Source organism: Rhipicephalus sanguineus, chromosome 6 (assembly GCF_013339695.2).
Source record: "Rhipicephalus sanguineus isolate Rsan-2018 chromosome 6, BIME_Rsan_1.4, whole genome shotgun sequence".
Classification (NCBI taxonomy): domain Eukaryota; kingdom Metazoa; phylum Arthropoda; class Arachnida; order Ixodida; family Ixodidae; genus Rhipicephalus; species Rhipicephalus sanguineus.
In genome coordinates, this window is record NC_051181.1 from 35,492,011 (window position 1) to 35,505,451 (window position 13,441).

At 47.3% G+C, this 13,441-nt stretch overlaps 2 protein-coding genes across 2 annotated transcripts in view; one reads left to right on the forward strand and one right to left on the reverse strand.

Moving 5' to 3' along the window:
- The window catches only part of LOC119397191 (solute carrier family 41 member 1-like), a 46,578-nt gene extending 33,253 nt beyond the window's left edge, over window positions 1-13,325 (reverse strand). The window contains exon 1 of the mRNA XM_049416484.1: window positions 13,161-13,325. Coding sequence (XP_049272441.1) covers window positions 13,161-13,179 — 19 coding nt within the window. The 5' untranslated portion in view covers window positions 13,180-13,325. The remainder of the gene's footprint in view (window positions 1-13,160) is intronic.
- Window positions 1-13,441, forward strand: part of LOC119395688 (U8 snoRNA-decapping enzyme) — an 80,024-nt gene that overhangs the window by 12,439 nt on the left and 54,144 nt on the right. The window lies entirely within an intron of this gene.

Consider the following 13,441-nt stretch of genomic DNA (forward strand, 5'->3'; position numbering starts at 1 on the left):
GGGGGACTTCGGTGCAAAGATGCGTTGCGGCTGGCGCACGCTTTTGTAACCAGCGGGGTCATGTACTCCGTCCCTTACCTCTACCTCCGCAAACATGAGGAAGAAAAAATCGAAGCAGTAATTAGGAAAACGTTAAAGAGGGCTCTTGACCTTCCGATCTCTACATCCAACAGCCGTCTTAAGGCTTTGGGTGTGGTGAACTCATATCAGGAGCTTAGGGAAGCCCACCTCCTCAACCAGTATACACGGCTGGCCCAAACACACTCTGGCCAAAGTCTACTTGCGCGACTGCATATAAAACATGACTTCCACCTACAGGAGCGGGTCAAGGTGCCAGAACTGTGGCGCACAGCCCTTCTGGTCCGACCTCTCCCCACTAAAATGGACAGAGATGAACACACCGCACGACGTGAGGCGCGCGCTCGGGCGCTGGAGCTACAATATGGACAGAAGCCAGGTGTCTACTACGTGGACGTTGCTGGCCCAAACCCCGAGGGGTGGTACACGGCCGCTGCTATTCACGAAGGAACGCAGGTGGATGGGCTAACCTTTAGGGCGTATACTGTAACACAGGCTGAAGAGGTCGCCATTGCCCTTGCGGCCTCTCACAGTAATTCCAGATGCATTATTACGGATTCGCGGGGCGCGTGTCGCAACTACGTAGCAGGGTACATCTCACCCTTAGCCTACAAAATACTGCGCAACTGCATAAGGGACACGGACCCTCACCCGAAACGTATTATTTGGACTCCGGGTCATCAGGGATTGCGGGGAAATGAGGCTGCAGATGCGGCTGCCCGAGCGCTCATTTCCGGGTTTCCTCCATCAATCCCAATGGAGACAGACGGGGAGGGTTACCCTCTCCTCCGGTATAGGGAAATTCTAGAATATTATAGGGAAATTCATCGCCGCTACCCTCCTCCTGCAAGGGGGCTGAAGAAAGCAGATGAGCGCATCCTATTAAGGCTCCAGACTAACACAATGTTATGTCCTGCAATCATAAAACATTTCGACCCTACGGTCACAGGACAGTGCCAGCACTGTGGGGAGGTGGCGGACACCTACCACATGGTGTGGGCCTGTCAAAACAACACAGCCCTTACTCCTCACCCGAACCCTACACGAGAGGACTGGGAGGCGGCCCTGCTCGGCTGCTCAGACCTTCGGGCCCAACAGGCCTTGGTACAGAGAGCCAGGGCGGCGGCTTCAACCAATGGGGTCCCGGAATAGAGACTCCACCTAGTCTGAAGGAACCTCTAATGAGGTCCCACACCTCTCCTTGTAAATAAATGCTTTTCACCACCACCCCGTAATTGGATGGCAGCGTACGTTCGTATCAAACGTCGCTGGGTGAAAATCGGTTCGCAACAACCGTACTCCATTACATTGCAGGCCAATGGGCCTTGGCCGGGACCAATTAAGAATTCGTATCACAGCGAAATTCGTATGAACTGTGATCGTATCACCGAGGTTTCATTGTAATGTGCTGCCATCTGTGAGACATTGTGAAAAACATGTTTCGACTACAGCAGAGCCCTTGCTCATCGATGAGTGCCGGCGGGACATTCATTGTCAAGTAGTCGCTCTCATGTCAGGGTTGTCTTGGCGACGCCGACGCTTGGCCTCCGCTTCTCGAGCTCGAAGTTCTGCGTCATTTTGGTGTCGTTGACGCCTGTGATCGACAACACGACGACGGCGCTTCATTTCAGCTTCCCTGGCTCTCAGCAAGGCATCTTCATGTCGTTGTTAGCGTTTGACCTCCGCTTTCCTGGCCTGACCACGTAGCGCACGCGCGCGCGCGTGTCTGTGCATGTGTGTGTGTGTGTGTGTGTGTGTGTGTGTGTGTGTGTGTGTGTGTGTGTGTGTGTGTGTGTGTGTGTGTGTGTGTGTGTGTGTGTGTGTGTGTGTGTGTGTGTGTGTGTGTGTGTGTGTGTGTGTGTGTGTGTGTGTGTGTGTGTCTGTGTGTGTGTGTGTGTGTGTGTGTGTGTGCGCGCGCGCGCGCACTTAATAAGTATGCACTTAGTAGTTGAAGTGCGCACTAGGGGCCGGATTTCGCTATCGCGTTCAACTCTTAAAGGTGAAGCTTAAGGGTCCCCCAATTTTTTCTAAATAAGTTAGCACTCATTGCAACTGCACGAACGACGATGACCCCTACTCAAGGCCCGTATAGATGACTGGAAATAGCCATTTTTTCGTTCTGTCTTAGAGTCGGTTTCATTGGATTAGTTCATTTCAGTTTCTTTCATTTCTATCATTTTTCTTTTCAGTTTCTAAACGCAGTTTGTGCACGTGTTCTCTATATAAGTCCACTGTATCGTTACAAGTCTTTCCCCTATTTTACGTACCCTGTTGCCTATCCTAGTGTTCGAAACGGGAGTTTTCCTTCTTATTAATCTTACTTTTCTCTCTGAATATAAAAAGTGGCCCCAACAGAAACAGAGGAGAAACAGAGACTCTCATCCGGCATTTTTTTTTTAAACAAACGAAGGGCCTTTGGGCGGCGAGTATCGAGACGCTCGGGGAGAGATTCCGTACTTACCTGTGACATTGCTTTCTTCTCCTGTACTGATAAGTAAATGTTTTTTACTTCCAAACTATGTGATGTGCTCTGGATTTTCAAGGTCTCATAGCCCAATATTTATTAGCTGATGGGTTGCTAGTGCAGATACGGGAAAAAGGGGGATCCATATTTGTATGTCGCAACCAATGAGGCGAACAGATTAAAACATAGGACGAATTATTTGTTGCTTTACGTAAAGGTGTGCGAGCAATAAAGCAAATGAAAAAGAATGTGAAGGCAAAAAAAGAAGATTCACCGACGCTCCCTAAATAAATCAAAGCGCAGCACGATTCGGTCATTCTGCCATGTTGAGTCTACACGAGTCGTTCCTTTAGCAGCAGCGACAGACAAAGCACTCCCATTGGTTGCGTCTAAACTTCGACAACGTGCAACATTTCACCAGTTGACGGTTTCGCCAGTACTTGCCGTTCTCTGGCGATATAGAGACATCACCGCAAGCTAGCCCTATAAAAAACTACAGGTTACGGTTGCTTTCGCGTGCTTTCCCGGCCGCCTCTGCTCTGCGGTGTTTTTGTGGTTAGAATGATTCCAACGAAGCACTTGATGCTCGGACCTTCCTGCGTAGTGTTGTGATGCTCCGCGCCATCAGCGCTCTCGCGAATGAAAACATTCAGTTTCCTGAGCACCCTCATTGCGGCGTCATCAGGAGAGACAGCTTGACTTAGACGAAAAACTGGTGTATTTATTTTGTACGCTTTATTCAAAGAAAATAAGCTTAATGCATACTCTAGCGCCACTGAAGTGATGCTGAGGGGTTAGTCCAAGACGTCCTATTACAAACAAAAAATTTTCAAATCTTTGTTCCCCGAAGCCGGTGTCGTCTGCCTACACCAGATCACAGTGCCTTCTGGAATGAGTCAAAGCCGCGTGAGGCTTGAAATTCGCTGGAAACTTGTTTCTTGTGCTTATAGACACAGTTCTCAATGTTCAGTCTTTGAAGCAACGCCTGTGACGGCACATATGCAGCCGCACTCAAAGTGCGCCGCCACGCAGCGCACGTCGCGGTTATGGCAGGGCCGGCGGTTATTCCTTGCTATCATTTAACGAAACGCAGTTATGCTTTCAGATCGATGAGAGCAACGCTGACGAGTGAATACGCCTAGCTGCGAACAACTATATAGACGTCTCCTGTCAAGTTGACAGCGCGAGGATGCTCTAATCTTGCCCTCAACGGTCATCGTCGCACACAAGTCGATGAATCTTTTCTATGGCTTCATAGGCGTGCGCCAGGTTCCCCAACGGGGAGGGGGGGGGGGGGCGGCGAAGGTTCATCGCAGCGCCTTCCCCCCCGCCCCATTCAGTCAAAGTATGAGGCACACTTTGCGTTTTTGCACACTAGTGTTTTTCGTCGAGCAAAAGCGCTATTTTTAAAGAGACACGTTACTTGTTTTCACGCTGCTAGAGGCAGCTCAAGCCAGGCGTTTTCAAAGCACCAGTGACGCGCTACCACTCGATCGCGGTAACGCTTGTCGAGTTTGGCCACGCTTGTCGGTTCGTTGTCATAGTGCCACCGCCAACTGTTTGCGCGAGCTCCGAAAGTAGTTATATGTTGCTGGGAGCCATGAAAATCGTTGCGGACTCTTCATGAGTATGCGTCAACGCGCCTGAACGTTATCGTACAGCTGTGACGCAGCTACAGCCGCAGCGACAGCGGTCGACGTGCCTTAACCATAGCTACGCAACACACCTAAAGATAAAAAAGCGAGGGTTCTCGCTTTGCTGTCGTCCACAGCTGCAGCATTGCCGTGTTCACGGGCACCACCGTCACCGAAATTCCAGCCCAACACCGCGCATTCTGCGAGCGACCAAAAAGAACGGAAGCTGCCGATGCCACACGTGCGAACCTTTGATAGGTGGTCTGGCTTCGCTTGGTGGCGAGACAGGCGAACTAATTCGAGGAATCTTTGTTCACAAATGTCGAACTTGATTTATAAGTAAACGTTCATGCGTTTAGGGGCAAGGAATAAAAAGTAACAGACTATATTTATTTTATGCGTATCTTCGTTTTACTTACGCCATCTGCATTTGAAAAGATGGACTTGAAAGGTTCATCAATTATGCCAGCCGGTCACTGTCCAAGGCGGAAGCAAATTGTTCCACGACAGAAAACAAGTCCGTTGCCTCCATTTGGGCTACGTCTTCGTTCCGCCACTACCTGCACGGGGGCGCTACAAAGTATTCAGCGATCACCAGGTTTTGTATTGGCTAGCAAACGTAAAAGGCCTTGCAGGTCACCTCGCATGGTTGAGTCTCAGACTTCACTCCCCGTGGTTTACAAGATCGGACGAAGGCGCTACTCTAACGTCGACTGTGGCCCGCGCCACCATGTCCCACCACCTCATGACATCCACGGATGAACACACTTTCTTGGGATCCATAAGTGACGACCGCCTCGCCAAACAACAGCGAACGGTCCCAGAATGGAAAAGCCTGATAGAATACTCCTGAGGCATAACCGCCATTGTTCCTAAGGCATTTATGCGAGGAATTGTCATCGGTTTCCTCAGTGCAATACGACTGTCTCCTAAAAAACTTCTCGCCTCTCCGGGCCAACTACCTTTTCGTTGTACCTGGTCGCACCTATGACCCGACGTTCTGCACGACCTGAATGACGACCAGATGGCTTGACAGCTCGGTTTTTCGCACGCGCTTGTGAGGATACAAGCAAAGTGTTGTTGGCCGCGCCTAACCACCGACGTCACCCATTAAGTCAAGACATGCCAAGACTGTCAGCGGCGCAAGACACGACCGACAAGGCCAGGTCGATTTCTGCAGCCGACCGAACAACTCGTCGGGCATTCTAGCAGATCGGAATGGAATTACTGGGGTCATTTGCACTGTCAACATCATAGGTACACGGACTACCGGAACGAAATTTTTGCCTAAATTTAGTGCATTGGAACTAGCAAAATTATTAGTGGAGAATATTATGCTTCGGCACGCTGCTCCAGAAGTATTCATGATCGACGGAGGTACGGCTTTTACACCGGGACTTACGCAACTGATTCTGCAATACAGCCAGACAAGTCACCGCAGGACAACCACCTACCTCCCGTAGACGAATAGCTCTATTAATAGCCGCTTGCGCACGGTATACCGAGTCTCTAAATACATAGAGCTGCCATCCTTACATACGGATGTCATCTTTACATGTGTAATCTTCTCTTATTACATGGTAATATAGGAAACGATTAAGATGCCGCCGTTTAAGCTGTTTTATGGAAGAAACCCGGCAACGACGCTTGATGACATGCTCTCGAACATCAGAGACGAAGACAACCTTCGCGTAAACACATAGAACGCGACGACAAGACCCGAGAGCTCGCCTGCCTGCGCAGGAGGAGCCAGCAGAGGACCGAAAGCCGTTATTTTTTCATCGAGCCACAACGACTGCGTTTGGGTCTGGGCGCCAATACACCGACTCAGCGAAAAGCTTTTGCGACGATATTTAAGGCCTCACAATTTACAGCGACTTTTACGAATGACGACGTTCACAATATACACCGACCTTTTACGAACATCGGTCGTACTCAAGAGAGCGCGTGGCGGTTCATGCCATAAAAATGGCTTCCGTAAGGAAGATCGCGCCCTCTTCTGTGGATCCTGAAGGTGTTGCACCACTTCAGGGCATCATATCAAACGGTCTACGGCAGTAACTACCCAACGCTTACCGCCAGCTGATATGGTAGCAGTCGCTTCAAATCGGTACTGTGTACTTTGAAAAGAGATTCGATACATCGGACAAACTGAAAAAGCTCCGCCGGCAACGATATCAGTCGTTTGCATCGCTAGCACAGCTTGCTAGAAGGCACGTACTTGGCTAGGCTGGTTGCAATGCCAGGTGAAGAGTATCGATTTCTGATGCGGTCGTATGCTTTTTGAAGTACGAAGTGACCAGCTACTGGAAATTTATGTAATATCTCTAGGATCACTGACCGAAGTGATAATGGAGTAGCAAGAACTCAGCGTTGTCCTTCGGTACGGAACGCGGGGTGATTTCATTCAAGGTCCTTCAACCTCGAACCAGCGTGTTAGGGGCACGAGTTGTTCACTGAGACCAGGGGCGTAGCCAAGGGGGGGGGGGGGGGGGGGGTTGGGGGGGTTCAAACCCCCCCCGAAATTTTTCAATTTTGCTTGCGTATATAGGCACGCACACATACAAACGCACGCACGAACATACATAAAGTATGGTTGAACCCCCCCCCCCCGAAAAAAATTTCTGGCTACGCCCCTAACTGAGACGTTCTATAATGGAAAGACGGTTAGTCTGTACGTTGGAAAGATTCGAAATGTCGTTGGACTGAGGGAGAAGCCGTTCGAGAGATGTTAGCGTAAGAGAGAGAGAAAGAGAAGAGGAAGACAGGGAGGTTTACCAGAAAGTAGAATCCGGTATGCCACTCTGCACTGAGGTTGGGGAGTAGGGGGTTGAAAGAGAGAGAGAGAGAATAATAAGGGAAAAACAATCACACACACACACACACACACACACACACACACACACACACACACACACACACACACACACACACACACACACACACACACACACACACACACACACACACACGAGAGCGTTGCACTCAGGCGTTCTCGTTCTGACGTAAAAACTTCATAACACATATGCACCTAATCGTTTATATCAGGTGTAAAAAAGCTTGTATTTGAGAGTGATGGTAGCGGACACGGGCAGAAAACATCAACGTCGTCATTATTTATCTTGTCGTACGTATAAGGACATCAATATCATATCCTTGCAGGCGAAGCAGGGGCGTAGCCAAGGGGGGGGGGGGGGTTGGGGGGGTTCAAACCCCCCGAAATTTTTCAATTTTGCTTGCGTATATAGGCACGCACGAACATACATCAAGTATGGTTGAACCCCACCCGAAAAAAATTTCTGGCTACGCCCCTGAGGCGAAGCATCCAATGAACCCAACGTCCACATAAGTTACGCAGTGTAGACAACCAGCACAAGGCGTGGTGGTCATTAAGGAATGTCGAATGGCGGCGCCATGTAGATAACGCGGAAATTTTCTAATTGACCACAGAATGGCGAGAGAATCTTGTTTGGTTCTGGTATAGTTTTCCTCTGCCGCAGTGTAATGGTGCAACATGTGTATAAGACCAGGTGTTCTTCGGTAGAGCCTTTTGTCGGGCTTGTTGATGCGAGTTCCATAAGCCGACGCGTTTCCCTTTGCGCATGTATTTTCCGTGGTGAGCGTCTTTTTCGTCATAAAGAGAGTTTCTGACGTTACAAAATGCGACTACAATCCTATGGCCCTGGCGTCAGCATGTAGTAGGGTGGGCGAGCTGAGATCAAAATTAGAAAATATCTCTTCGGAAGCGACAGTTTACTCGAAGGCGGCAAAAGCAGCTCGGAATTAATCGGAATCAGACATTTAGGTAGTATCCGACGAAATGAGTTGATGGAGCGGTACTGCAATGATGGCGAAGTCAAGTATGAATCACTCAATGTACGAAGCGAGGCCAAGGAAGCTACGCAGCTTTTTAGCGCTGAGCCCTGGAAAAGCGGAGGAGGGCGCTAATCTTATCCGAGTCAGGCTGAATTCCGTCCTTACTGACAAGGTGACCGAGTACCTTGACCGTTTTGTCAGCGAAGTAGCGCTTCTTGGTATTTAGTTGAAGGCCACCAGCACAAGGCAAGTCCAAACGTTGTCTCACGCGCTGCAAGTGCTTATGGAAAGGTCATACCGTCAAGGAAGCACGCACAGGCAAGTATTGCACTTCAGTCCTCGTAGTACAGTATCCATTATTTGCTCAAAAGCGGCCTAGAAGTTACAGAAGTTGTAAGGCATGAGGCTATAGACGTAAATTCCGTCACCTGCGGTGACACTTCAATTAGCTACATCAGTAAAAAACAACACGAATAGGAGAATAATTTCCATGGTGTAACACCTTGTAATTCAATATTTGAAAAAAAGAAGCTCTGGCTTCATTAAAAGATACAATAAGTTTAGGTTACCTCACCTCTTTTATTGGGAAACAGAAGATAATATCCCCGTGTTTATTTTTTCATAATATGTAAACACACTGGGTTTCTCATATCCTATTATTTCTGACACCCACTAAAGTAAGGTCAACAAATAAGTACGTATGTATGCCGCAAGATAGGTGGTTTAGATATGTAAAAAAGGCTGCGAAAAGACAAAGGAAAAATGGTGGAGGACGTTCGAGCTTCGCCTCAAGTGTAAAACGCGACAGCGTAACTCATGGGCCCCGTTCGCATCGCCTTCTCAATCGGTAGCCTCACTTCGCTTCTTTGTTGGACACCTCAGCCGTGCCGCAAGGCAACGAACGTCTGTGCGCCTTACATTGGCCGTTTAAAACTATCCTAGAATGCCTACTGCAAGTACACTTGTTAAGCGCCCACTACAACATAATTCTTCCTTTTGCGAATCAGCTAAGTACCCACTACACAGATGTGAGGAAATTCGTTTCATTTGCTGATTGAACTGTACTCACCTGTTGCAAACCGGGTGTCACGTTTTCGGACACTACCCAGTTCACAGACATTACTTAATTGTTGGATACGAGGTGATGTAGGCATATTGCGAAATTAGGCATACATTTGATACGTAGAGACATAATTTAAGAAGATGAGGTGATTTCCTAAAATTACGTCGTAGAAAGTTCAACGCACGACTGGCTTTTGCTCATAAGCGATAAAGATGTTCATTACAGGACTGTGAAGTGTTAAATGGCAATCCACAGATACTTATCAGGTAATGTAGTACTGGAACGCTCGAGGGCATGGTTTTCAATCGTCGCCATGGTGGCTGCATTTTGATGGGGGCGGTATACAAGAACACCCGTGTACTTTGATTTAGGTTGCATTGAAGGACCCCGGGTGGTCAAAATTATTTCGTGGTCCATCACTGCTGTGGCGTAGTTTTGGCACGTTACTGTTTACTTACTTAAATTGCGTTACAACTGGTACTGGTGTCGCGTTCATGCAGTAATTCGCAAGTAAAGGCTCTTCTAAACACACAGGTATTGCACCTTGGCATTGAGTAAGGGGGCAATGCACAAAATATATGTACATATACATATCAAGTTGGACAATATACAAAAGAAACAATTGCAAAACAGTAAGTTAAACAGAAAGCATTACAGTTCAACATGTACAAAAGATACACGCATGGGAACAGTGAACAAAGCGGTGCGTTTCTTGCGCACAAGAAACGCAGCGGCTAAAAGGCACAATCTTCGCGTACGTAGCTCTGACAATCTTAAAAACGAATTCACGTAAAAAATATGTTCGCAACAGAGCTGAAAAAATTACAGAAATGAAAAATATTACCAGGCAAGATAAAAAAAAGAATACGATACATTTCATGGTAGCAATACAGCACAGTGCATTATAAGTTCACTGCCTAGCGCGATAAAGCGCGGGAAAATTTCTTAAGCTCTGCTACACATCCTCCTGATTGTGTAGATTCCAAAAACATTGTCATCTCGTAATAGTTTGTTCCTGGCGGCGGAACGTTGCTATGTTGCGCAAATGCAACAACGTGTACATGGGGTTTGTTGTCAGATATGGGCCCGGAATGCTGCTATGACAGAGTATTTCTTTATGACAGTGAAGACAGGGCCCTTCGAGAACTGACCCCGACCGCGAACGTCACTCCATTTCGATTCAACATGTGCGCAGCATGTTTTTAGATTGTTAGTTCAACCTGATGTGCAAAGGCGCTGCAAGTTTCCTGGCTGCGTGGAAATCTGCAAGACGTTCTGCTAGAAGTGTGGCAACGAGCTTTGTTCAACGAGCAAGAGCAATTGCTTCCTTTTGTACCACACTACAACATGAGTGCACCCACTCAGTGTTATGTGCAAATAAATATTGGAGTTCGAATCACACTGAGTTGAGTCCCCTTCAACTTGTTTGTTACTTGCTCGTTGTTGCAAATTCGCAACGTAACCTTTTTCTGCTTACACAAACTGTAAAAATCCACGAAATGCATTTTCGATGGTAGTACAGCTTCCGTGAAACTCCATGAATAATATTATGACGAAAAAAAATTGTGCAGTAAAGGGTTAATATCGCTATATGTAAAGCAGTCACCTGCGTAATAAATAACAGGACTGACTACACATTCGAGATAATTGATATAAATGATAAAAATGAAGCGGCTACGACACCCAGCCTTGCGGCACACCCGATAAGAGAGTTGCACGTAATGATGACTCGCCAGCAACAAAACGGTGCATTGTTATCGACATGAGACATAATTTCAGTTGAATGATTGAATGTGTTACCGTTCGAAAGCTTCGATAAAATAGAGCAAAGTACAATCTACTTGGCTACCAGAATTATATGTTGAGATGATATGACGTGTATATTTTGCATGCCGCGTGTCATAGGAAAATCCATTTGCAAACCCATGCTTTGCCGCAGAAAAGAAATTGCTAGCCCGAAGATGGTCTGATGAATTTGTATAAATGATATGTACACACGTTAAAGAAATAGGCCGATAATTACAATCTCTTTATGGTTAAAGCAGTGCAAATAACAAGGACGAAGAAGGAGACACAACGAGTTTTAACCCTAATGGAACCTTGCGCAATTGTCGACCTTGCTACAAGCTCTTGTTTTGTCGCCACTCTTGAACATGACAATGACATTTCCACGTTTGCAACCAACAGGCAGCACCTCCTGCGATAAATATTGCGCGAATACAGACTGAGTGCGCTTAATTTTAATTTATTTAAATATAGAAACAAAGCTACGAGGATCATTATGTCACTTTAGGCGTTCCGTTCTACTTCAGTTCATCACTTCATGGTAGCATTTTGGCTCTGGTATCATTACTACAGTGTAAAGGTAGACTGTTTACAGGGCACTTTTTCACAGATATTTCCCGCTCTTCATAAGTAATAGCTTTAAGGTTTTATTTCACCGATAAAATAGGGTCGAGGTGATTTCTTCACTATCGTAAATTACCTTTTAAAACTACATTCCTGCCACGAGTGTTGAACCTGATGTTCCTTATGCTGACCGAATTACGTATATTACGTTGTTCCGTGTCGTATGGGTGGTTTGCCCTGACTGAGGCGCATCCAGAATGCAAAATGTTTTGAATTAGTAAAAAATGTAGAAGCTCGGAAAACCCAGAGCTTCTAAGCCGTATATGCCCAGCGATGCTACGGAATTCTTCGGGATTCACTTTCACCAAAATATCTGAACCTTCCACACGGCATTCAATAAATTAAGGCTTTGCAAAAGCTTTCATGCATGACATAGCCTGACATAGGTACAGTGCAATGTCTGACGGCCGCAAGGTGTGTGAGCAGGTTAGTTATTCCATAATGATGTGCAGAGCGCACAGACATGCACAAAAACAAACGGTATCTTAAGAAGCATTTCTTGAAGGGCTTGTTGGTGAAGCATCTTGAAATGAAAGGCGCAAATTTAGACAACATGAAAGTGAGAAAACAAGACTACAAACAGCTTGTTGTCTCATTTTCGTGGTGTCTTAGTTTACGCCTTTCCTTTGAAGAAGGTTCACAAACAAAGGACCTGCGAAGACTGACGCTGAATCTTTGCTGCACTCAATGAGGGGGTGCAGACGACGTAAGCTGCGTGTATGCATTTATGTAAGTATGTATGCATACCCACGTACGCGTGCATTTGTGGTAGAGCACGAGCATGTGCATCTGATCATCACGCAAGGGGTGCCTGCAATATTATTTGAGAGGCCCGGGACCCCGAAAACCCTGGATGTAAGTCTCGAGCACCTGGCTACGAGGAATAAACGCCACCGGTAATAGTTCGAACGTTAGTATGCAACAATCCGCTGACACGAGGAAAATCCACTGCATACAAATTTCGCGCCAGTGGGCTTCGGTAGGCTTGCCCTTGTGTCATGGTCCGCGTAGTAAGCAATTTACGTGGACGCGCTGGCTCTCCTTACGACGAAAGGAGAGACATTCCGGCTCGTCGGCCCTGACAGATTACGGGCGCCCTTTCTTTATGGACAAGCTTAGAGGACCGCCACCTGAACTTTGCACCTTCAGCATCAAACGAGCCGATGCGCACGCTAGGCGCTGGCAGCCGCAGATCCGTTCGCTCGTGTAATTGTAGTCAGTAGACATATTCAGTTCCACTTAGAAATGACGTCATTTATAAGGCGTTATGTTATTAAGCGAGTTAATCATCGTGCTGTCGGTGCCAAGCAACAGCCTTCAATTGGATTGTCTTAATGTGTACAAATTGCTCTTGAACACCGTGAGTTGAACGTCTTTGGAAACGATTATTTGCTTGTTTGTGACTACTGCAGAACGTCGGCATTTTTTTTATTCAAAGGAATTCGATGCGTGGCGACGCCGATGTCTCTACCTTACAAGGCAACGTCTGCCTACTTCAGGAAGCGTTCCGTCACACTACACTGTTCCATTCATAGATATAGGGTTCATTAGCGGCTTCCGCCTTTACATAATAAATTATCAGCACTGTCATTGTCAGCACCACATCTGTGGTGTGTCGCGAATTAGTTGTGTCCTACGTAAGCTAGTGCGTGGTGCCATTCTCCCGCGAACATAGCGGCGAGAAATCCGTGCTCACCTGGAGACGAAGACGCCATGTAGAGTGTTGTTGTCGCCGGGACGGCCGTGGACAAGAAGCCTCGAGTGTCTCGTCGCCACTGAGCGAGCGGATAACAAAACGGGAAGATAAGCTGGAGGGCGGTGCGATCGCTGCAAACTCTTGTCTGCCGCGCATGGAAAGCGAGCACGCCGCATATGCATGCGCAACCGATCCCCATTCGCAGTCTGGCCACATGTGCGCGCGCACTTTTTTGAAATAGTCACTCAGCACCTACGATAACGCAGAGATGTGTTACATCG